Source organism: Perna viridis, chromosome 2, assembly GCF_037379345.1.
Source record: "Perna viridis isolate PV_CMFRI_1.1 ecotype Kerala chromosome 2, ASM3737934v1, whole genome shotgun sequence".
NCBI classification, from domain to species: Eukaryota; Metazoa; Mollusca; class Bivalvia; order Mytilida; family Mytilidae; genus Perna; species Perna viridis.
This window is the reverse complement of record NC_142446.1, coordinates 27112566-27138610: the sequence shown is the minus strand read 5'-3', so window position 1 is coordinate 27138610 and position 26045 is coordinate 27112566. Positions and strand designations below refer to the sequence as shown.

The 26045-nt window shown below is 33.8% G+C and overlaps 1 protein-coding gene and 3 long non-coding RNA genes across 27 annotated transcripts in view; 2 read left to right on the top strand and 2 right to left on the bottom strand.

Moving 5' to 3' along the window:
* The first annotated feature begins 4602 nt into the window (after positions 1-4602).
* The window catches only part of LOC148624280 (uncharacterized), an 87112-nt gene continuing 65669 nt past the window's right edge, over positions 4603-26045 (top strand). For all 14 annotated transcript variants that reach the window (XR_015919667.1, XR_015919663.1, XR_015919661.1 and 11 more), the window contains exons 1-3: positions 4603-4689; positions 4951-5036; positions 6937-6980. This is a non-coding gene — a long non-coding RNA (uncharacterized LOC148624280). The remainder of the gene's footprint in view (positions 4690-4950; positions 5037-6936; positions 6981-26045) is intronic.
* LOC148624282 (uncharacterized) lies at positions 12197-18509 on the bottom strand. Its single transcript, XR_015919668.1, has 3 exons — positions 18388-18509; positions 14823-15250; positions 12197-12947 (listed from the first exon to the last, which is right to left on the bottom strand). It is a non-coding gene; the product is annotated as an uncharacterized LOC148624282 (long non-coding RNA).
* Positions 18198-26024, top strand: LOC148624281 (uncharacterized). The gene is made up of 2 exons (XR_015919669.1): positions 18198-23233; positions 23694-26024. It is a non-coding gene; the product is annotated as an uncharacterized LOC148624281 (long non-coding RNA).
* Positions 23544-26045, bottom strand: part of LOC148624279 (uncharacterized) — a 74779-nt gene continuing 72277 nt past the window's right edge. For all 11 annotated transcript variants that reach the window (XM_088566929.1, XM_088566932.1, XM_088566933.1 and 8 more), the window contains one exon: positions 23544-25278. In XM_088566929.1, coding sequence (XP_088423055.1) covers positions 25137-25278 — 142 coding nt within the window. In that variant the 3' untranslated portion in view covers positions 23544-25136. The remainder of the gene's footprint in view (positions 25279-26045) is intronic.

Below are 26045 nucleotides of genomic sequence, written 5' to 3'. Positions count from 1 at the left end.
AAGTAATGGAAACGTTAGAAGTGGTTAGTGAGACCATATCACTGATTTCAAGAGTTATGTCCCTTACGTTAGATCTACCTCTAACTGTTTAACCCTTGGTGACAGACAATCGTCCTATCTTGTGATGATGTCAGATATTTACTATGAATGTTGTTAAGTTTGCTAACTGAAATTTTTAACCATATTTTAATAGCTGGTCAATATATAGATTTGTCTGACAAATACGTATTATTACATCCATTGTATTTGTAAAGAAACAATGCATTAAAATCCCGTTTTTATTTAAGAAACTAGGCATTATTAGCAGATATATCATTTGTGTAGCAAAGCTAATATTGTTATGATCTTCGAGCAAGCTGCACTTTACATCACGTGACTTCTTAGACTGGAATGCTCATCAGTTCTATCTAAAAACAAAAGAAATATTTTGCAGAAGATTCCCACGGATTCTTCTTCCCCGAGCACACATGTAGAAAATAAAGTAGATAGTTACGTAATGTTCAATCTGCATGTCTGTTAATTAATGTTGTAGTTTTTTATCAGGCATATTTGTTTGAATGAAATTACATACACTTAAGATATCGAGAGAATTTTGATGCAAACAAGAAGCGATCCACCACGAGACAAGATATTTTGTTTGTCATTATTTATAGGCTATGGTATTAGACTATACAGAAAAATGTATGGTTTCAGTTGCTGTAGATATTGTTCTTTGCAAACTCTAGTAGTAATTTCTTTTTTTTTCAATTATACCACGGCCCAGAAAACTACCGAAACACGTATTTTTCAATATCCATTGTGTGTGCTAGAACGTGCATAAGAAACTCAGCATGCAACCTACTTCTGCTTATTCTTTTTAATCATAAGTCTTTTTAATATATATTAGTATGTGACCTATATTAATAAGGTGACAGAAACTCATACTTATTTGTACTTATTCATTCATAAACACCTAAACATCTGTGTCGTTCATGTCAATACTAAATGCGTCTTAAACAGTATAAATGTTCGTGGATTTGTTGTAGGTGTTTTAACTTTAAAACGAACCGATTCTTCACGGTTGTCCTCAACTTCGGCAAGTCGTTGTTAATATATGAATTTTAAGAACCTTGTAACTGTGAAATAAGTAACAATACGGATAAAAATTACTTTTTACTCTACTTTATTAGTATTTTTTGTCAAACAACATGTTACTCTACTAATTGGAGGGACCCAAATACTGCAGGTGTTTCATACCTTCATTGTTACGCCAGACTGGTTTGTTCCTCACAATTTGAGTGGAAAAGAGTATTTTATCAACAGTAGCTCGACAATGATGCAGAATTTAATAATTTGTGTTTTTAAGTAATTACAGAAGTGTTAACCAATAATGCTGCTGCAAAAGTGAACGACGTCTAGCCAGCTTTTGTTCCCCCAGGTGAGGTCGTATAGTACGAATACAGCTATGCTATTAATTAAAACAAAATCAATTCAAGATTCGAGTTGATGATTTTGTTGAATTTACGTGCATGTGATGACATCTATTCTTCAGTTTTAAAACTGGGGTTCATCCAATTCTGGTAATGCTGATAGCAATACTTAAATTCAGCAATATGGTCTAGTTCTGTATCGGTGTCCATCCGAACCAAGTGTAGTTCCGATACTTTGGGTTAGACTTGCTCATATCTAGGTACATGTTTACTTTTATTTTTTTCCTCATAAAATGACTCATTGATGTTTTATTGATTTGGTGGCATTTTACAGTTCAATGGTGAGAACATTCCATTTACATAATATCAAACTTATATTAAATGACCTTTTCAGTATTGGTTCTTAAGAAAAGTATTGTTTTTAGTTTTGTGTTTTCTGACTCTTTAATGTTGACTCTATTGGATTATCCTAGTTAACTGTTGCAGGAATTCAATTTCAAATTAAACAATGGCTTTTGCTCAATAAGTGGGTAACTAGAACAAACAGGATATTGCTGACTACAGTACATGTCAGCCTTGGACTAAATGTCTACACATTTCACAGCTACCAGTTTCCATTTATTAATAAACAAGGACATCGACGGTTTAAACTGTCCGCCATAATTATATACCAAATAGTTTCTTTTATCTTCATATTGTAACAGTTTGCAGATTAAATATTTCATGTTCTAGAATCAATTAGTCAAACACAAAATAACATAGCGTAACGTTCCCGTCAGTTGGTAAATAAGGATTCAAAAGAAGCCTTGGCGAAATAAAATAACTTTTAGTAGGGAGAGCGGAGAACTCCACGGCAACACGAACAGAACGATGAATGAATAAGAGTTCATCGTCCTGAAGTGATATGTAACAGAAAGCGTCTCCGATATTTTTTTAATCAAAGCGCCCATGGCGTTGAACCTCGGAAGTCATGAGATATTTATATATAGGTATTTTAAAAACTATAATCCGCTGATGGTAATTTGTTCTTTCTGTATTTCCAAAAAAGTTTAATTATAAACAACGGGATCACTATTAGAACTACACATCCACAAAATACTGATGATTCAAAATTTCAATTTAATAAATTTCGTTTTCTTAATTTCCTTTTTTTATTTTGTTTCGTTCCATTCCGTTTTTATTTTGTTTCCCAATGTGTAATCTTGACAACCTATTTTTAGTTTTAAACGTAGCCAATCACATGTAATCCATATATGGATATCAAAGGCATTAATAAAATATAGTTCAAACTTCTATATATGTATTTGAATTTGACAATCAATCATCAATCGGAACTACTCGGCCATTTCCGCTACACTAAAAATTACCTCGGGTGCAGAAAGGAGAATTTCTTCTTGAAAAAAATTGCCGATATTGTAGTCATACGCGAATCAAAGCAGTTCTATCCACCTGGTGGTGCTAAAAGATTTAGTTTGATATCGCTAGAAATAAAGAACAAGAAGTCTTCCAAGAATTTTGGCGCGAATCGAGGAGCTAAGAAAAAAGTAATAGTAAAATATTCAACCAGTTTAACTGTAATTTTTTAATCGGATCGGTCAAATTTTGGACAGATCCATCACCTAGTGCCTCCCAGGTTTTTCTTTTGTGTAACTAGAAAGGCTGAGGTGTTCCGATTGAATCAATCATCTAAAATGTAATTTCAATCGTATACTGTTAAAAGGGGCAATGTATTCATACGAAATAATCAGTTTGATACATTTTGAATTCATCCGCCAGATCTCTTTCGCGGTGGAAGTACTTTTAAGGCGGTTATCAACTGGACGTCCTTTGAAAGACATCAGATGGTTTTTAGACTCAGAAGTCACATGACTTCCGAGTAAAAACTAAACGATGTCACGCACGTCTAAAATTCTAGTGTCACTCCTTTGAACCTAGCTCGTTCGGAAGACTAACAATATGAAAAATGCCAAGCTTTTAATATGTGGAAATTTTATGAATGATGTATTAGCAGTTCAAAATGAAAAATCTGAGTATTCAGTGTCTCTACTGACTATACGACTAATGCGTCTACAATCACTCGGTTAAAAAGACGTATTTACATTCACATACGGGTAAAAGAGGAAATGTTGTGCTTTGTTATGTATTGCTTACTCCATTTAAGAGCACTGCAAATAACTGTTTCAGTCATTCAGATTTTCGGCATTTACTAAAAATGCTTTTGAGGAATATCTTTTTTTTATTTTTAAATAAAACAAAATACTTGCAGCGGATATTTATATAGAATAGAACCCATTCTTTTGATGTCCAAGTAATAGCACTAATTGGTTGCATTTTATCAAAAATGATCTTTTCAGAATAGGTCTCGTTGATATTTGGATATTTGGTTCCACCAGGAATCTTTCACAGACACAAAGGTCTGCAATTTTTTTTTTTTTTTTTTTTTGATCTAACAACGTTTATAAATTGTCAGAAACAATAGTTAGATAGTATCTTGAGAAGTTCAAGTGAATATACTAGTTATCAATACATGGTCCGGAATTTATGACTTCAATTTTATTTATGTAAACCTATACCAGGTGTATATAAACATGTATTTCTAAGTTGAGACTTAGCAGTCATAATTTAGCTATTGAGTGCGGTCGTTTTTCCGCAATCCTTAGAAACAATAGACTTTGTTTATTTTGTAAAGATGATATCGAGGATGAGATGCATTTTATGTTAAAATGTCCTCTCTGCCGTGGTTTAGGTCGTATTTTATTAAACCAGTTTACTGGAAGAAACCATTTATGTTTAAATATGTTCAATTAATGAGTTTTTGTAATGCTAAAGAACTTTGTAAGTTCGGTAAATTTATATTTCGAGCTATGAAACTACGATCAGACATGTTATAACTTGCTCTACGTTACTTTCTGTTTACTGATTATTTAATATGTATATATAATGTATTGAATTAGCATTCTTTGTACGTGTACAACATATAGTTATATTGACTTTGGTTAATGACGATATACTTAATTCATTCCACATTTGGTAGTTTTCTGTATTTTCCAGAGATTTCGCATTGTTTTCTCTCTTATACTTAACTTCTTTTTTTTTGTGTAATAGTAACATTGTAAATTAACACAGTACTTATACACTATTGTAAATAAAATACTAATATTGTAGTGCATCACCTGTTGTACTTCTCATGTGTGACTTCCTTTACATCATCTGTATAAATAGAAATACTAGGTAATCTATTGTCTTGTCATCAAAATAGAAATTACCATTTCAAGTTAAGGTAAGGTTCTTTACTTCGTGCTATGTTTGAGTAAAACAAGGATAAAATGATGGTATCAAGTTTTGTTCGTCTGTATTGATCTTGAGTCTTGTGTATTTCATTGTAATTCAATGTTCATAAAAGGCCATAAGATGCAGTTTTCAACTTTCGGTTTTATTGGTGTTCTAGAATTATAGGTTCGCATTTCTATTAAACACGTAAGTAATTACTTTAGAATAGTATATAACTCTTTATCGTTGTTTTTTTTCTTCTACATTTTAGATTTCAACCTATTAGTTTTGGGATGATTTTCTATTAGTCGTAATGATGGGTGATATGCTTGTGGCACATTAACACATACTTCAAAGGTATATATTGATTTGAGGATCATTAACAACAAACAGATTTTAATTACGATAGGGTAATATTGGTTAGATTTTAACACCAACAGTTGGTTTTAATATGGTTACTTATATTTATGGTTACTTATATTTATCTATCTTTGTAAATAGATTAACGTATTGTTTCCATGTTGTCCATTGATCAAGACGTCTCCGTGTTTTAAAACTTGAGTTAAAAAATAAAGACTACGATCTTGATATTTGGTACTTTTAAAAAATTCAGAAAACTAACCGAATATTGACGAAACCGAAACACTTCAGAGTACTTGTTTTTCTTTATATTATTTTTACAAGACACATTACTGCAAAACTGTCAATAAATTTTATACATGGTCCAAGAGTAATCAAGGGAACCAAGGTTATAGCGGTAATCAAAAGAATGTAATCCAGGGAAAAAGACCAGACATGGAAAACAGACACACACAACAAAGAACATAAAGTAACTAAAATCATACATACAAAGTAACAAAAGTAAATGAGCAACTTGGACTCCACTAAAAACTGGGAGCATGGAACAGGTGCACCGGTAGGGTAAGCGTCCGCTGCTTTTCTAGAAACACCCGCCGAGTTGCTCATATAAAGTCAAGTCCGGGGTAGACAAACGAGGAAAGGAAAACTATGACCCGTTGAATAAATCAGTTTTCATGGTGCTGATGGATACACCATAACGATCCACGAGTTCATGATGACGACCATAAAACTTCTGTAGTGAACTAGTGATGACTTCAATCTTGTAGCAACATAACCCTGTTCCAGAAGCCTATTTGTTAGAGTTCTAGCGCGATACAAAAAGTCTGCGTAGTTTCGGCAAGCTCTGGCATAACGTATGAGTTGTGATATGAACACTTCATACGCAGGATCCGAAGGGATGTTGCTACAGATGAAAGGAAAGTTGACAATTCTGAATGAAAAGTCATCACGTTTGTCGTAAAGTTTGGTCAATAGTTTTCCTTTACCATCGATTTCCGAGTGTAGGTCAAGATATGAGGCTGACTTCACACTGTCTGTAGTATCCTTTATCTCAAGTTCTTTTGGGTAGATGCGATGTATTAGGATTGTTTAAAGATAATACGTCATCTATATAGCGGAAACTGAGATTGAAGGAACGATATTCTTTCTTTCTGATCAAGTCAGCTATAAAGTCGGCCTCATAAGAGTGAAGAAATAGGTCAGCAAGTAAAGGAGCACAATTTGTTCCCATTGGAATGACGACCGTTTGTTGAAAAACACGTCCACCACACTGGACAAATATGTTGTCGATTAAAAATTCCAGCATTTTGTAAACATCTTCCTCTGTATATTTGGAAGATGATTTGAAATTATTTCTTACAAAGTATGAGTAATCTCTACCAAGAACTATATATTTGTATCTAGGTGTACCATCTTTTTTGGAAAAAAACAACGATGTATAATGTTTTTAAGTCGGGATTTTAACTGAGTATGGAGAATAGAAGTATACACTGTTGAAAAATCATAGGTTTTAATGCTATTATATTCAGATAATAGTCTTGAACTGATTGTCTCCAAAAGATCTTTCGAATTTTTCAGGATCCACATTGAATTAATACCACTACAAAAATAGTGAACTTTTTGTTAGTTTGTGTATGAAGTTAGCCAACTTTCGATCGCTTTTCCTCGTGTTTGCAGTTATAAAGATTATTGTTTTGGTGATTAATTCGCAGATTTCATTCAGATATCTAGTTTGATATAAATCATGAATCTATTTGCCCTTTTTAGTTGACTTAGTGTAGGGTATACACTCAAGCTTGCTCATTCGTCACAGCAAACCAGACTGTATGAAGCAAAAGCCTTTGCTGAATTTAGTTGATATTTTTTTCAGTTGAAACAAAAGCGTTTTACATTTCAGAATTTTTGCACCTCAAGTCCGGAGAAGCAGAGTTGCCATGAAAGGTAAGTATATGTATAAACATCAGCATTTCTGTGCAAAATTTGATAACTTGTTATATATTGTCACTTGTTAAAAAAAACTGAATCTGATGATTAGAAGTTTGGTTACAAATATCTTTCATCGGCACTTGCTTTACAAATAATGGCTAATCTACAATTCAAAATATTTTTCGAAAGGATATAAGCATCTCTTGTGGAAAATAAGCCCTTTTTTATTTGCAAGCATTATTTGACAACATTCATGTGACTTCTTTTCCCATTGCATTCCCTGTCAGCAAGAGGTCATGTGTTGTTTCAAATTTCCATATCCAGATCCTATAAATAATGTCTCATGGACATGCAACTGTTTTAGTTTTATTTTGAATCAGCGTGTAGTTACCCTATACAATTTACAAACGCGTGTGGTATTATACTTCATTAATATGCTATTTTATTACTTTCATCGCAATGTATGAAAAAAGTGTTGAAGTTTTCCATTAATAAATAGACGTTTAGAATTCGTGCGAAGGTACCGTTACTACTTTTTTTTGTAACAATTAATGTTATAAACACATGCTTCGTAAGGGTTCTACAGATACTATAATATTATTACCTGATAATTACTTAATTGTTTAATTATTATTCTCTTGAGACAAGTCGTATTGACTTGATGCGCTTCATATTGCATAGTTGGACGATATTGCAGTCCTTTCTAAAATAATAATAAAAAAAAAAACATTTTCAGGACCGTTCTTTTTAATGTTTAATATTTTGAGCGCATTTAACCAATAGGTCTTAATTAGGATTCCACCTACATAGCTTTTGGGATAAATTTTCGCCTGTTGTACTTTAGCCTCTTGAGAATCGAATTTTAAGAGGAAAGGGCGATTTGTTGTCAATTGATGAAAAAAGATTTAAAACTGAAGACAATTCAATAAAATTAGTCAGCTAGACCATGTGATCGCATCCCCACATCTGCGAAGATTTTCAACGTTCGATTGACGTCCGATATAATTATTTGGAAGTGTATGGTCTGCCAATAGTTGATGTACAAAGAACTGCAATATCGCACAATACTCTATACACACTTAATTAATCCCCCAAAATACATAGTACTTTGCACCCGTTGAAGTAAGTTATCAATTTAAAGGTTATTTCAAGAATATTGCTCATGGTGCGTTGACAGGGAAAGCATGTGTCCGAGTAATCGAAAGACTTATAGTGCATGTCAGCGCTGTAGAATTTAGCAATTTCTGGATGCTATTCATAGAACAATTATGTAATATCGATCGAAATACATGTATTTTGATTTGTGGTAAATTGATTTTTCATTTGTGAGGTAATGTCAATAAAAGTATAATACAGGAAAGAGTGTCCATGCAAAAATCCGGCTATGGTAGAACATGACAAATTTTGGTAAAAAAAATGTTCACCCATTTCGTATTACAAATGCATCCTTTTTCAAAGTTGGAAGCTTTGATTAACTTCAACGACTAAAGAGAAACAAATTACATAGAAGGCATTGAAATTCATTGAAGAAAGGGAAATAACTTCTTATTTTGGAAAAAAACACTTGGTTGCATTGTTATGGAACTTTATAATCATTTTCTGAGCCATACATTGTCGATTTAAACAAACTTAATACTATTTGACATACATATTATGATGTATACATAACATTTGAACAACGAATTCAGTGGGATAAAATTACCCTGTGCCACCTATATCTGATTTTTATATGGACATCCTCTTAATTACTAAATCCACACAAGCTTATTTATACGTTAGAAACGTAGTTGGAGCTCCATTGCATTTCAACCTATATTGAAAGGGCGTTGACTATATTGTTTGAGAACTTTCGCGGTTCTCGTTTAGGCGTTTTTCGTGCCTTTGCTAAGCGTTTTGTGTGCGATAACCATCGTTTTACAACGCCCGATCAGCGCACGAGCGTTCGTTAACACGCATTTACACACATGACAGGAGCGTTCATATGATCGGACAATAGGCGCGTTCGTTTGTACACGATAGTTCAGCCTTCGTTTAAACACACAATGGAAACTCTAGCATATAAAGAATTTGTCATAAACATCGATATAACGGCTTAAACCTAGTGGTATTACGATGAATTTAGAAACCGTGTCTTGTCATTTTCTTATAGATAAATATATGCAGAGTTTTGAGCATCAAGAGTACTGACGAAACATTAAATAGTTCTAAAGGTTATCCGTACAATCATGAAATTAACGTCTTTGAGAATATATATGTCCAGCCTTTTTCTTTGGCTTGAAGCTCTGAACGATACTTTTAAATAGGGCGATAAGCATTAGTACAAGAAGAATTCCTGCTTTAAACCTGTCCTGTCATATCATTTCAGAAAAATAATGTCCTGCAATTTTATTTAAAATTTCATCCTTGACCCTGCATATAAATCAAATGGTACTTCCCTTAAGCTTTCTAGTGTTATATGTTAACCACCAGTTATATCACTACATGTATATGCATGTTTTAAACAAAGAAAATAGTGCAGAGTTTATGAAACATATTTCTTTAATTCAGCGAGATGTAAGAAAAAATATACCTATACAAATTAAGATTTTACACAAACCAAATCGTTCGTAGAGTATAAAAGGTTCGTTTATCGTGTGCTGGGCAAACGTTTTCGTCTGTTTGCTGAGCATTTTAACATGAGAGTACCTCAACAGCCATATTTCAACATAAAAAATATGTTTTCCAAAAATACTGAACACAAAAACCATACATTGTAGTTGTTGGAAAGGGAGTAGTTTGGAAATTTCCGACGGAAAGTGTTCAGTTTGGAAACATAAAATGTCATAAATGAATTTTAAACTATTTTTCTACAATTTTTGTATTTTTATTGATTTTATTTTCACAAATTTGCATTTCTACAGATGCCAATGAAGAATATGGCCTGCATACTTCGGGGGCAACCATTTGATTTTTTTGGGCGCTAGGATAATTTTTTTTTATCATGCCTTTTTATTTTGAGAAAATGTAGGTCCTGCTTCGTTTTTGTACGACCACAAACATTTTTGTCGGTCGTTTAATAGTATTACCCTGTCGTCGTTGATCGCGTCCGTCAACGTTTTATCATTTTTATTTACGAAAACTTTAACTTATCCAATCTTTTTGAACTTTTAAACACAATCTTTCTAAGGACATGGCGGAGGGCCCTTTTGGAAATTAAGTGCAAAGAGTAATCAAGGGAACCAAGGTTATAGCGGTAATCAAATGAATGCTATCCAGGCACAAAGACCGGACATGGAAAACAGACATACACAACAAAGAACACAAAATAACTAAAATCATACACACAAAACAACAAAAGCAAATGAGCAACTCAAACTCCACCAAAAACTGGGAGCATGGACCAGGTGCACCGGTAGGGTAAGTGTTAAAACAAATTTTATCATTGGAATTAATAGTAAAACTGATTGTTCATCCGATTTTTATAATTCAAATGTCAATTTATTTCTTTTGAAATTCTGTTTTGATTTTTTTTTTCAGGGTAGGCTCATCTTTAACTGTTTTGGAGTTGCAAAGGGTAAAAAATTGAACCATGCCTAAATAATCCACTTGTAATTTTAATCCGATTTCGAAATATTTTTTTATTTAACTCCTTATGAAAATCCCCAACTTTTTTCAATAAAATTTAAGATATCCCTTAAATAACATTTTTTTAGTTTTAAAGGGTCCAATGAGCCACACCCCAAAAACTCAACCTTTCTTCTATTTTTGGTCCGATTTCGAAATTTTATTGGAATCTTGATGACAATCCCTGCCTGTTTCTTTTCAATCAAATTTATGATATCTCGTACTGTTTTCGAGTTATAAGTTCAAAGGGCCTCGCCCTAAAGAATCGTTTTTTTTAGCTCACCTTGCCACAGGTCATGTGAGCTATTGCCATCACTTGGTGTCCGTTGTCGTTACAATTTTTCAAAACTCTTCTCCTCTGACACTACTTGACCAATTAGAACCAACTTGTTATGAATGTTTCTTAAGATAACCTGCATAGAACTGATGAGGAGATTTTTGATCTGTCGAACAAGGCTCGGTGCCGTTACTTAAAATGATTTTTCGCATATATCTCCAAAATCAATAGGTTTAACCAAATTCTGACATAGGGTGGAAGTGTTCAATATATATGATGAGATCTGTCCGTAGTGAAGTGTGTTTAAATCTGTTTAGCCGTGTTGGAGTTATTTTTAAAGGTTTATCCTCCAAAAATCTTCTCCTCTGAAACTACCAGACCAATTAGAACCAAACTTTGCATGAATATTCCTTATGGTTTCCTGCATAGATCTGTTGTCTGGGATTTTTATCCGTTGAAAAGCATGGCCCTTGTTACGAAATATAGAACATTGGGGTCAAAGTTTTTTGCATATACTTAGAAAACCGTTAAGTTAAGCAAAATTCTATCAATTGCCGAAATGATCCTCATTATAAGGCCTACAAAAGTCTGCAATGGATCAAAGTTTTTCGGACGACTTCTTGTTAGAGTTTTTGCCCTTGAAAGGTGAATCATGGTGGTTTTTAACAGTTTTTAGCCAATAGCTTGAAAACTATGATAGATAGAAACTTTCAGTTACTAAAATGATCCTTATGAAAAGGCCCACAGGAATGTGCGGGGATTAAAGTTGTTAGATGACTCTTTGTTAGAGTTATTGCCCTTGAAAGACAAAAAAATGATGTTTTTTTAGCAGTTTTCAGCCAATATTTTGGAAACTGTAATATGTAGACAGAAACTTTCAGTTGACGAAATGATCCTTATGATAAGTCCTACCATCGTCTTCTTGAGTCAAAATTGTTGCAAAATTTATTGCCCTTGAAAAACAAAATTTAAGCAGGTGAGCGATTCACGCTCCTGGGAGCCTCTTGTTTGTATATATCTCCAAAACTGTTAGTTGTAATCAAAATCTGACCACAAATGAAAGTGTTCAGCATGATGAATTCTATCTGTGGTCATTATTTTTTGGTGAAAATCTGTTATATTATCCATGTTGGAAATAAACTATTTTAGTCCGCGTTTTACAAAAAATAAAATGTGGCAAATTGAGCTGAGTGAGCGTTCTAGTTTCTGAAAAAAATCATTTCTGCTTTTATTTCAAAATCGAACCTTCCCCCATTAAAAATCAAACGGTAGATTCCTTATTGTCAGAATCATTTAGAAAATGATCGGTTGATAAGAATGGGACCACCGAAAAATTGGAGGAAGAAAAAAAACTGTTGAAAAACTTTACTAGTATTGGAAATGTTAATCCTATCTTAGTGTCATTGTTGGATAAAAAAAAACATTTCATTGCCTGCAATACATGCACGGTTGTATATGAATACACTTTCACCATTCTCATCAAATCCCCCAGTACTACTGGATTGAATTCACGGATGGACGAAAAGACGCAATTGTAGTGCGAAGTAATAATTACTAGAATTCCTTTGTTGACATTTAGTAGGGGCCATCTGGATATTTTTGTGAACACAATGGAATGATGCATTTGAGTGTTTGTAGACTCATTTATGACATTCGTAAGCGCTGGGGCTACCTGCAGTCAAATATACTGTTGATTTATTCGGGGTCAGTATCTATGTCCTCGTGGATTCAGAGAGTTGGCATTAAGTATTTGTTTTATGACTTGTAGTGATGATTGGGGGGTTTTTAACGACCTTGAATACCAATACAGGCCTCTCACGGTCGATGTTAGTGGGTTAGTGGAACCAACCGGTGTTGGTGGCGGAGCCCAGCCTTCGGGATACCTGACCGAAGAACTCGGTCAGAGTATGTCCTGCTAGCGCCTGGGCTGCTGTGTTGACGCTCTGGCCTACTCCCAGACCCCACGTGGTTCCAAGAGCGTGTCACCTCTCTAACTGTTTGGGAGTACGTCAACGTGTAGAGTGTTTATGAGTTGTCTTATGAGTTATCAGAAAGTAGCATAGTTTTAAAAGCTAATTAGGGCAATAAAAATTCTACACCAGCTGAAAAGGGAAAAAAGAATCTTATTAAAACAAACAGCCGTTTCTCGTTTCCAGATAATTGTCTTTGGGAATGCACTGATGATATAAGTTTGACAGAAAGAAAGCGACTACGGGACGCTTAATTTACGGTTCGCTCATCAGAATAAAAGAAAATGAATTTAACATATGTGTAAATTTTTAAAGCCGTTCATTATTTCGTAAAGCCGTAAAATTTACTTCAATTTAATTTCAGACACCTTTCAGTACCAGTTTTGATGGTAATTACGAGTTGGAATAGTTCAAAAGCAAAAACCATGAAAATAAAAAAAAGTGTGTGACAGGCGGAATGACGTCTATTAGTAACATGATTCACTGTAACGTTTAATGTCCAAATCAATGATAGAAACTTTGCAAATTATCATTATTTCCAATGGAGCTATAATTATCCAAGAATAATTATCTCTTTTCTTTTGCTAGAATTTAATTGTTTCTGTGCGAATGCAGACATTGATAGAAATCTAGTGCTGCATAGTCAGCAACATTTCCTTTGAGCTATCTTTAGTACGTCATTCTGGTGAAAAAGTTGGAAGTACTATACTCGTATCCATCTGGTCGGAATGTGGTTTTAAGAGTGTACGCGACACAACAATGGGTAGTGCTTGTTAGCAAAATAAACGTAATAAATCAATAATAAATTTGTTTCAGATAAAGTCATATGGTGTGACGACCTAACCTGAAATACAATTACTTTTTCTTAATGTATCTTCTTAGCACATTAAAAATCGTCGACTCGGAAAGATAATATCTAAAGATCTTCGGGAAAATTGATATCAAAGATTTCATATTTCTTCAAAGTTTGTTTTCTTCATCACATCGGTCAAACTAAATGGTCAGTATATTGACAGACGAAGTCAATATTTACTTTATCATCTGGCTTACTGTTTTGATTTCCGACGAACTTAAAAACAGACATATCCTTAGAATGTTTGTACTGAATGTCAGAAAGAGCTTCTCTGACACACAACTGCTGTTAATGTCATCAATGTATCTCGTTTACTTAAGCAGTCTGGTCATTGTTTACATACTCATGCAAGCTTACCAAAACAAAACTTATATGTCAAATGAGGGGAATATGCTGTTAAGCAAAACGTAAATATCCAATGATTGTTTGTTGTACAGGGGTTGTGACCGGTGGATCAGATAAGTCAAAATAAGTCAAAATAATAATACTAAATTTAAAAAGAGCATCTGAACTGATGGTCACCATGAAGTTACCACTTAACAATTCCATTAAACTAGCTGTATATCATACTTCTAAGTTAAAACTAAACTAATTTTCGAAAGCAAGCAATATTTAAAAAAATTACATGTATTAAGAAAGGGAAAATCAAATTTTATATCTTATAGACATTTGAAGGAAAAAACGAAAGACTGACATTAAACTTCATTGCATTTTGATTAGTACTGAACTGCTAAAAAGTTAACGACTGTTCAGAATAGTCGCGTAGTCCCTTAGAAGAATATATTTTGACCTATTGAATTAGGAATCAAAATGACAACAATTAAAACGAAGGTCATCAGTACTCGCTCATTTATTTAAATGTAAACATGTGATACTCTTTTGAATTATATGCAGAAGTTCTGGACTTTTGGGTCATATCGGGGAGCTTTTACATCGAATTTACTAATGTTTGTTTATAATAGACCCTTTAAAGCTAGCTTTGGGTAGATGAGCATGTGTGGAGCATGCTCAATATACACTTCCGCGAGGAAAATTCTTTTGTTCTACCTGCATAAGACCTACCTAGGAGTGTGTATATTGAGTATGCTCATCAACTTACCACAAAAGGGTATATGTCCATTGGAAACTACTACTACACCTTATTTTTAACTCACCTGGTCAAAGTCTGTCGTCGTTGTCGTCGTCGTCCGTCGTCGTAAACAATTTTTTCAAAACTCTTCTCCTCAGACACTACTTCACCAACTGGAACCAAACTTGGTATGAATGTTCCGTGGGGTATCCTGCATAGAACCATTGTGGGGATTTCTGATTCGTCGAACAACATGACCACAGTTATTTAAAATAGAACATAAGGGTCAGACAGTAGTTTTTCGCATATATCTCCAAAACCATTAGGTTCAGTCAAATTCTGACGGAGTGAAAATGTTTAACATGATGAGATCTATCTATGGTCAGTTTTTCGTGTTGATCAGTTAGGCCATTAGGTTTAGCCAAATTCTTTTTATTGCTAAAGGGATCTTTATTATCACAAAGGTCTCCAGAGGTCAAACTTGTTGGACGACTCCTTGTTAGAGTTATTGCCCTTAAAAGACAAAAAATATGTTTTAGCAGTTTTCAGCCGATATTTTGAAAACTATAATAGATAGAATGACACTTTCAATTGAGGAAATAATCCTACCAAAGTCCTCATTGAGTAAAAATTGTCGGACGAATCCTTGGTAGAGTTACTGCCCTTGAAAAAAAATAACTAGGTGAGCGATTCAGGCCCCTTGGAGCTTCTTGTTCCGACACACTCGGTATAATCTCGCTCTTTACCCTTTGACCTTAATGACGCTCTTCCATGGAAACGCAAGTCACTTGATCGCAATCTGTTTCCCGATTGGCCAAGTGCTAATAACTTAGTGGCGTTCGAAAAAAAAAACTGTAACGAATATTGAAATTGCGTGCCATGCGTTATTTCCTGAATGAAATGTAGAAAAAAATTAATTAAAAATAACAAATATTACTGCGTCGGCTGTCTTTTGTAAAGGTAGCACTTGTTTTTTTTAATGTACTGCCGGGTTACAAGTGCGAGAATCACCAAAAACATGTTGAGTAAAGTTGTTAAGTCGTTTGAAAATACTGACAACTTGTATGAATACCATAGATATAAGCAGCAATTACTATTCCATTCTTTCGAGCGTATGTTGGCTCCAATGAGAATGTTTATAAGGCTGTTCCCCGTTTTACAACAGATAGTCCGAATTTCCTCTGACCCTGCAACCCTCCTCTTTTTTATTTGGATATTGATATATCGGGTAGGGGTTAGAACGATGTGCCATACAAAAAGTTGGAGATTTAGCGGTACCGCGGAGTGCCGCCCTTCAACCGCTTGTAACGACTTTCAAGTTGAAATTGCGCATGTCACACCTACCTAGTTCGATTCCGGAATCATTTTCCTGTATGCTGATATCAAATTTGCTACAAAATTACATTTATTATTGAAGTTTCGATAATTTTCCACGAGAGACCCTGTTTTGTTGACATTTTGAACCGTAATAAGAATAGGCGGAGCTTGTTACCTTTGGAACGGAACGGAGCAGAAACGATTTTCAAAACCGGAATCTAACAGAATATTTCAAAATTCCGCTGAAAAATTACGTGTCCGCTACCCTTCCGTTCCAAAGGTAAAAAATAGAAAAAAATAGCAGTGATAAGACCTAAACTGCTACCACTCTCTCCGAAGTAGAGATTGTGGAAAACCATAAATCTGTGCTATCCTCTTTTGGTCTCTCTACCAGGGACGATGATTGTGATTTACCGTCTATGTACTGGATCCCTAAACTTCACAAGAATCCATATAAACAAGTTTCATAGCTGGATCTGCAAAATGTACCACCAAACCTCTTTCAAAACTTTTAACTTCTATACTCACAACTGTCAAAAGGGTCTGCAGTCCTACCACAACACTTATTACTCCCGTAGTGGTATTAATTCAATGTGGATCCTGAAAAATTCGAAAGATCTTTTGGAGACAATCAGTTCAAGACTATTATCTGAATATAATAGCATTAAAACCTATGATTTTTCAACACTGTGTACTTTTATTCCCCATACTCAGTTAAAATCCCGACTTAAAAACATTCTACATCGTTGTTTTTCCAAAAAAGATGGTACACCTAGATACAAATATATAGTTCTTGGTAGAGATTCCTCATACTTTGTAAGAAATAATTCCAAATCATCTTCCAAATATACAGAGGAAGATGTTTACAAAATGCTGGAATTTTTAATCGACAACATATTTGTCCAGTGTGGTGGACGTGTTTTTCAACAAACAGTCGGCATTCCAATGAGAACAAATTGTGCTCCTTTACTTGCTGACCTATTCCTTCACTCCTATGAGGCTGACTTTATAGCTGATCTGATCAGAAAGAAAGAATATCGTTTATCTAGATCCTTCAATCTCAGTTTCCGCTATATAGATGACGTATTATCTTTAAACAATCCTAATTTCGGGGATTTGATACATCGCATCTACCCAAAAGAACTTGAAATAAAGGATAGTACAGACACTGTGAAGTCAGCCTCATATCTTGACCTACACTTAGAAATCGATGATAAAGGAAAACTATTGACCAAACTTTACGACAAACGTGTTGACTTTTCATTCAGAATTGTCAACTTTCCTTTCATCTGTAGCAACATCCCTTCGGATCCTGCGTATGGAGTGTTCATATCACAACTCATACGTTATGCCAGAGCTTTGCGAAACTACGCAGACTTTTTGTATCGCGCTAGAACTCTAACAAATAGGCTTCTGGAACAGGGTTATGTTGCTACAAGATTGAAGTCATCACTAGTTCACTACAGAAGTTTTATGGTCGTCATCATGAACTCGTGGATCGTTATGGTGTATCCATCAGCACCATGAAAACTGATTTATTCAACGGGTCATAGTTTTCCTTTCCTCGTTTGTCTACCCCGGACTTGACATTTTATGAGCAACTCGGCGGGTGTTTCTAGAAAAGCAGAGGACGCTTACCCTACCGGTGCACCTGTTCCATGCTCCCAGTTTTTAGTGGAGTCCGAGTTGCTCATTTACTTTTGTTACTTTGTATGAATGATTTTAGTTACTTTATGTTCTTTGTTGTGTATGTCTGTTTTCCATGTCTGGTCTTTTTCCCTGGATTACATTCTTTTGATTACCGCTATAACCTTGGTTCCCTTGATAACTCTTCCAAGAGTAACAAGCTCCGCCTACTCTCTGTTACGGTTCAAAATGTCGACAAAACGGTCTCGTGGAAAATTATCGAAACTCCATTAATAAATGTAACTTTTGTAGCAATTTGGTATCAGCATACAGGAAAATGATTCCGGAATCGAACTAGGTAGGTGTGTCATGCACAATTTCAACTTGAAAGTCGTTACAAGCGGTTGAAGGGCGGCACTCGGCGGTACCGCTAAATCTCCAACTTTTTGTATGGCACATCGTTCTAACCCCAACCCGACATATCAATATCCAAATAAAAAGAGGAGGGTTGCAGGGTCAGAGGAAATTATACAACAGATTGTAATACCCAGTGTAGATAGTTTTTTTTTAACTATTGTATCTCGCCATGATTTTCCACAGAACGACAATCTCATTGAAAAAGAACTCTACGTTAGTGATAAGTTGGACATTGCCATACGAAAACACCGTGAACAGAATCCAATGACAGACTAAATGTTCATAATTACCTTTCGACAAATATGACCTCAGAGTCGCCATTAATTTCCCTCTCACTACAGACAAACCTGTGTATCTAGAATTTTTTAAGGCATAGAGAGTGCAGAAATAAACACCTGAGATTCACTTGATATGTTCCACTCATTTACACAGTTTAAATCACCTATTGTGTATGCTTTCTTTTGAAGAGTATGTCAGTGTCTTTATTACATAGGGAACATCTCAAAACATTATCTCGACTTCGTTCATTTTCGCCCTCTCTGCAGAATGGATAAAATTAAAACAGCAAAAGTTAGGCCAGTTTTTTATATAATTTTAAATGAAATAAAGACAACTTTTTTTCATGTCTAGGGGATGCTATGCCTTAATTTTTTAGGATACAAAGGTTTGTATATAGTCAGAGGGAAATTAGCGGTGAAATTGAGGCCATGTGCGTCTTTGAAAAACTCGTAGGATTTGTCAAAGACAATAAAAACCACCACCTTGCATCAACTAACTCTCCGGGGGGGGTGAATTGAAATTTCTCTTTTTATTCATTCATAGATTTTCCATCCATAGCAACTGTAATGATATTTAGTTAAGTATGAAAGTTGGTCCTTATTGGAAGTTTTCTTTTCTGAAATAAATAGGACAAAAATCCGTAAACCAAAATATTCATTATGAAATTAGACAAACTAAATGTAGTTTTTTTTTCAATGACAAAATGATTGAAATTCGATGCATATAACTGCGAGGATTTGATTTTTTTTAAAACTAAGTAACTTTTCTAGAATATGAGGTATAAAATTGAATCCATTTCAGTGATATGCTTTTGATTATCTAGAATTTACCAGTTCACGGCTAATGCACATATGGCAAAGTCGAACAGTTCAGTGTTTGCATGTTTTCAAAATACTGCAAATTACACGAGATGCAGATTCTCTTAGCAGACTGTTTTACATCATGAAGTTATTATCTATCTTACACAGCGTCAAGGAACCACAAAGAGATAGAGATGTGCAAAAACTGAGTTTCCCAGGGTTGAAAAATGCTTGTCTTTCGAACATCTGTGTTGTGTCAAACGGCACTCACTCTGAGAGACAAAAGAATATTCCGACTTCTTGAAATCTCATTAGCTTTTGAAGTGCAGTGTGCTCTCCTCTAGACATAATAAAGACTTACTATTTTTTATTATGGTCAAAACCAATTTGTATTATAATGCTGTAGTTATGTGAACTAATGAGTTTTAGTTAATTCTTTAAAAGTTGGAGCTTGGATCTTTGTTGTATTTTAAATGCTTAGTAAACCCATGTCGCGTTAGCATTAATTTTATCTCGAAGATATTTTCGTTTAGGTTATGTAAGATAAGCTTGAGCTTTATTGAAATAAATCAGAATTTAAAAAATGAACAGGTGCAATTGAAAATAGCACTATGATAAATTTCAGTCTGTTGCCTACAATAACATCATTTATTTTTCTTTTTAATTGTCGCTATTTGTTTATCTCGTTGTGGTATGAGAATCTGCAATCGTTTCCTTGGCGATAATATTGCTTGTATTGTTACAGGTTTTTTTCTATGTTTTTTTAGTAAATTGAACATTATTGTACTTTAAGCAGGTGTAAGTAAGAAAATCTCCATATCAATATGAACGAACATTACAATTTGCTTTGCCTCATTACGCGTGTGTAAAATGTATAGTACTACACTGCACTAGGACACCTTTTTTTAACGTTGCGTTGCCAACTCATTACTTATTTATTACCTTGCTGCGCATGATCAAAGCCAAGAAGAAAAAATTGACTTCACGTAATTATTCGAGGCAGTTTTATCTGTTTTTATTCTATTTTCATCCATTATGCCGCAACATATGTGTGACATATCTAGGCCAGGCCAGCACGGTAGAAAACCCATGCGTTATAATATTGATCGTCTAGAAATTTATTTTATTTTATTCTCTACTCAAAATAAAAGTTTGTGAGTTTTATATCACGTGTGTAGTATATTGATTTCTTAGCGATCAAGGCAACATATTGCATGTTTATCGCTCTCAGCATGATTTTTTAAAGGCTTTTTAGTTCCAAGTAAGTTTTGCATCGCCATTTTAAACGTCGCAAGTTATAACCATTGAAACATATTTGATACAAATGTATTAGAACTACTGTTGCATTAGACAACACATCTGTGTTCAGTATCCTCATTTTACATGAAAATTGTATTGCGTCGAGAGTACATTTGCATTGATTGAATAGTTCTAGATAACAATATTTTGTACAGATACAAAATTTCGTACTGTTCGTGATTTTTTGTTTGTTTGCGTTTTTTCTAACAACATTGCCAAAAATCGCACAACGTTAAGCAAAGGAACTTGTATGCAAAGCAATGATTCTGAAGTGCACATGAGAGGCTTAATAGATGTTTTGCAGCATAAGTTTACAGTCTGTCCAATGAATCATGTTGACTATTTACACGATCGTTGTCTTCCGTGTCAGCTCTTCACATTACATTCTTCTATCCCATTAATATTCTTTGGCAGAACAATTTACGTACAAATATCAGAAATAGTGCGTAAAACAAATGACTTCTTGTAGTAATGCGTTGTCACACAAACAACCATGGAAATACGGTTAGCACAGGGTTCGTTTAATTAACAAGCAGTGTATTGCGAAACTCCTAATGCGTTGACCCGAAACATACGTAATACATAGAAGACTTGGATGCGTGGAAAAATCTGTAAAAACTATTACTTCTCAGCTTTTATTTTATTCGCCTGTTTTCCCATTTATTCGCCATTTAATGCTTGTCTTTAGGTTCAAGGCATTATGACAGAAATTTGCTTCATCTTTCTGTCAAAGAAGAAAACATGGAAGACGTCAATAACGAGATCGAATGATCTATTTGTTATAGCTCTTGTAATCTGATAGAAAAGTTAAACATCTTTCCTTTAAGAAGGTTAGAAAGACTAAATATTACCATAAATGAAGCGTACGTACACTATAGAACACAGCGTATTTCGGAAAAAGAATACATGTTATATTTCTTTATGAAAAAATTTACACGGTATTTTCATTTGTTCATGGATTGAACTTGAGAAATTTTTCCACTAGCTAAATTTATCAAATGCTCAATTTACACTATCTTAATTTAATTTTTTGGGGTCTTTTTGTGTTTTTTTGTTTTTTGTTTTCAAAAGCAAATTTTAGCAAGGAAAACTAATTTATACTGGCAAAATTTGATTTAAACTCGAATAAGGCAAGTATTTCCCCTTAAATACGATCAACTTCTTTGTCATTTTTTGTATCATGAAGTTTAATGCAGCCAAAAGAAGCACAATCTGATTCAAAGGCGGATCTGCACAATTACTTTTGATGATTTTTATATACACAGAGTAGCTACTTTGATAGCCTCCAAGTCATCGAACATTTAAATATTGCCATTCCATTTTGTTATAATTGCAGGTATTCGACATGCAATTGTCATATGTTCTTCTACTTCATGGTCGTATATCTTGTCCTAGCTCTAAAGCCGGCCTTTAAAGTGATAATCCTCAGAATACAATCTGCCATTCCTAGCATTTTACTCAAGTAATGTCTACTCATGTTAAAAACGCTTCGTCAAATACGTCAAATGATTTACAAATACGATATTTCAATTTAAAAAATCTTGATAACGGTATAACGGAATATAAATGAACTTGAGGACTTGTCAATTATTAATTCGTTAATTTCCACTGAGAAACTCTCATTCTTTATTCAATTCATATACGGCATTGCACATTACCAGTTTAATATATTGGATCTTTCTATTTTTGAGAGGTTTTTCCAGGAGAGGTTATTTTCCACAGTAAAACGCGTTGTGTTTACGGTTACAAAAATCGTCTGTTCCATGTTGTGTGTCGTTTTATCTTTTCCATGGAATGATAGTAGGACACAGAAAAGCTGGAATTCCAAAGGTTATTTACACTGATAAAATCTCATCTGTATGGCGCAACAGAGTGGTGTTCTTGAACTTGTTCTCAATGGCACCATACAAGGCATATCTAAGCTACCATTATCGGCGACCGATTATGCACATAATCCATTCTTGCCAAGTGTTCTGTTCCGTTGCATTGGTTTTCGGACGTATTTATTGTCATATAATGCGATAAGTCTTGGTCAAGAAACTTTTTTTTCTTCACTTTTTGTCTTTGTTATTATGATTTAAACACTAAAATCCCGAAATTTAAGCCAATCAGATCGTTTGGGATTTAAGAGTAATATGGATCATTACAAGTCAATTTTAAGATTAAGACTCTATGTTTTAAGACTTTAGTTTCTTCTTTAAAGTCCAAATATTTTTCAATACGAAAATAAACATTTCAACTCTGGTGACATATTGTGAAATAGCCATCAGCATCTACCAGTATTTTAAAGGCCTAAACATCATAATGATGACATGTCGAGATACCTAACGGGACAAAATGTTGCACATATGCGATTATATCTTTTTTAATGTATGCAACGAAGTTATTTTGGTAGATATTATTTCATCTGTTTCTTTCCTGCTTTCCTGGAGCTTAAGGGTATTTTGTATGTTTCGGTGTATGGTTGTCTGTGGATGTTTTACACTGTTCGTGTATTTCTTATTGTATTTCTGTATATATTTATATGCAAGTTTATTCTGAAGAACTTTGGTCTGAGAATGTCTGGTCTACAATGTTGAAATTGTAGCCAATAACAAATTGCAATATTTAATATTTTGAATTTTACAGTTAGTAATATTTTAGCAGGTTACGGTCCGAGACATAAATTTGTTTAAAGTGAGTGCAGCTGTGCTTTCAACACTGTATGTTCACGGTGTTATAAAGCAGGTTGAACTACTATGGCTCCACACTGACTAAGGTGAAACCAAGTAAAGAATAATAATTTATTTCATTATCAATAATCCTTCAAGTATCTTCATTATCTTACTTAATGCAAAACATATCATCTGGTTAACTTAATTCAGTGGGAAACTTTTTTTGAAAATTATTTTCTGCTGATAGTAGGGAGTTTTTCTCCGAGTTGAGAACCAGTTGAAAAATTTACCAGCCGTTTCTTTTAATGAACATGAAAAGTTTGGGAGGGGGCATTGTTCCTGTTGATTGGTAACAATTTCCTTTCATTTCTACTGATGTTGCTCAATGTTAAAAAAAAATAGAACACCATAAAATTAAAGTCCTTATTGTTTACTTTAGGAAAATAGTCTTTGTGACCTCTCTTTATTCAATGATTTTCATGTGAAATACCAATAGTAATAATATAATAACAGTTATATACATCCAGAAAAAAAACATTATAAATATACATAATATATGTACAGGCATCACAGAAAAACAAAGACATGACTGGATAGATGATAGTGAGAAAAATGAGATCTGAAAGATGTAGTGTTAGGATGGGAAGCTGAGCATCATGGACCAAATGGGTTGATGTGAGATCCGTGTGGGATGTTATTTCATGCTGAACCTTGGCTTAGCCTGGTCCATTTTTGTGGAATGATGGAAGATATTACGTAGAAAGAAACACACTCGAAGCATAAGGTGTTTCTAGTGACATTTGTTCTTTATATCTTGTTGATGAAATACTTCAGAAGTAACTATTCAGTGAACAACATTTACTTTTTACACACAAAAATACCACTTTTGATCCAAATGCTAAATGTTTTGTCATAAATGCCAAAGAAGCAACAGTAATTACGATGCTCCAACGGAAAATAATAAATGCAACAAAAAATTGCCCTATTTCCAGTGTAACAACTTAGTTGATTTGATCCAATACTGCTGAAACTTGTTGCTCAGAACATCAAACTTTATATATATATGTGAAACATATATGAAAACAATAACTTCATCTGTATCAACAATTATTATCTATTAATTAAACAACAGTTTACAGACTTAAAGCCTAAGCACCAATCAGTTAAGTTTAAGCAAAAACACGTCCAAACAACAAAGGCAGGTTAAAAACATTTGTAAGATCATTTCTGTGTTTAGTTTATTTAATTACAGTAATTTAAATACCTTTAAACATGTTTTACTTGACTGGAATTGGTCCACTCTCTATTTAGCAAGACAAAAATGATGTGTTGTTCAACTTCTTTTGATAAATAGAAATTTAACTCTACACTATGCATGATCATAACTTTGTGCACATTATTTCAAACTTCACTTTTTTTTATGAAAAACATATTGCAAACTGTATAAAATTACTGTAACAATTAAATACAGACAATAAATATTTCATTTTCAACAAATATATGTATATCATCTTAACACATGTCTAATTTGGTAAAAAATACAATTAACACTTTCACCTCTCTCGTACTCTTTTTAACAAAAATAATAATAACACTGTTAACACATTCACCAGTCTCACCACACATAACAAAACATACACGTGAATAGCTGCTAAATTGCCAGTTGCCAACTCATTGGCACCAGAAGTTAGTGGATGGATTTATATCACAAGACTGTCTTTCCTTTTTCTTTGCATATTATTTTGGCAAATCTTAAGCACTGAAACTTACTTCAATGTCCGAAAGTCCCTCTTAACTGATCAACAATTGACTTCTACGAAAAGTTTATGCTCCAGTGACACAAACGAGTTCTCCTACTTGGACTCACATTAACAATTCTCGAGACAGAAACATCCTCAGTTCACCTGTCATTGCACTTCACAAGGCACTTTTCAATCCAATGTATGCACGTTCCACAGCAAAATATATTAAATAGAAAGAATTTATTGCAGTATTAGGAATTGTCTGTCATACTTCTGTCGCCAAGACGTCATCACTATAACACGAATGCCGATGTGCAGGTTCTAAATATAACGTTGACTTTCTGTTAGTGTCTTTTGAATAATCTTTGGAATAGTCTATGATGTGGATATCTGTATTATTATAACAACTGCAAAAGATGAAAGTGGCATTTATAATAACTAACTGTTCCCAAAGTGCTTTGTACAAATTTTACTCTTATCTTAAATATCACTTAACAGCTTCGTTAAGAACTCTTACATTAATGTAAGTAGCTGATTCTAATGATTTTAAAAAGAAATAATAACACTTCCCTACGTTCATTAGAATAGTGGTACTTCATAAATTTTCAGGTGGTGTTAAAACTGGCAATATTTTAAATATCCAGCGTAGATATACTTGTTTATGAGATTGTTTCTGACAAATTTCTGAGAGTTTTGCCAACATTACTGAAGCAATCTTCCAATTAAATGAAAAAGCAGAGAAGTCACACGATTGTGCCAATGTTTGTTTGAACTAATGGATATCTCCCAATTAGATGTTTTCTGTGTAATTGAGTAAATGAAAATGAAGTACCATAAGAAGTAAACTAAATCATGTAAGAACCAATTCATATATATCCTTTTCCAATTATATTATTTTAAGAACTGTTTTTTTGTTCCAGCCACTTACTTCAAAAGAAAGGCAAATTTTTTATCCAATAAGGAGTAGCACCTAAGGTTAAAGTATTTCCCACCTCAATGCGGTAAACTGAGGTAAATCCTATATCTAACAGCATCGTAGCGTTCTAGTTAAATGCTTTACAGTATGGTGTAAAGGTTTAAATACAGCCATTGTTGTCAAAAACTAAAAAAAAAAAAGCAAACAAAAAAAAAAGAAAGAAAGAAAAAACTAAACTTAAAGAGATTCACAAAAAGT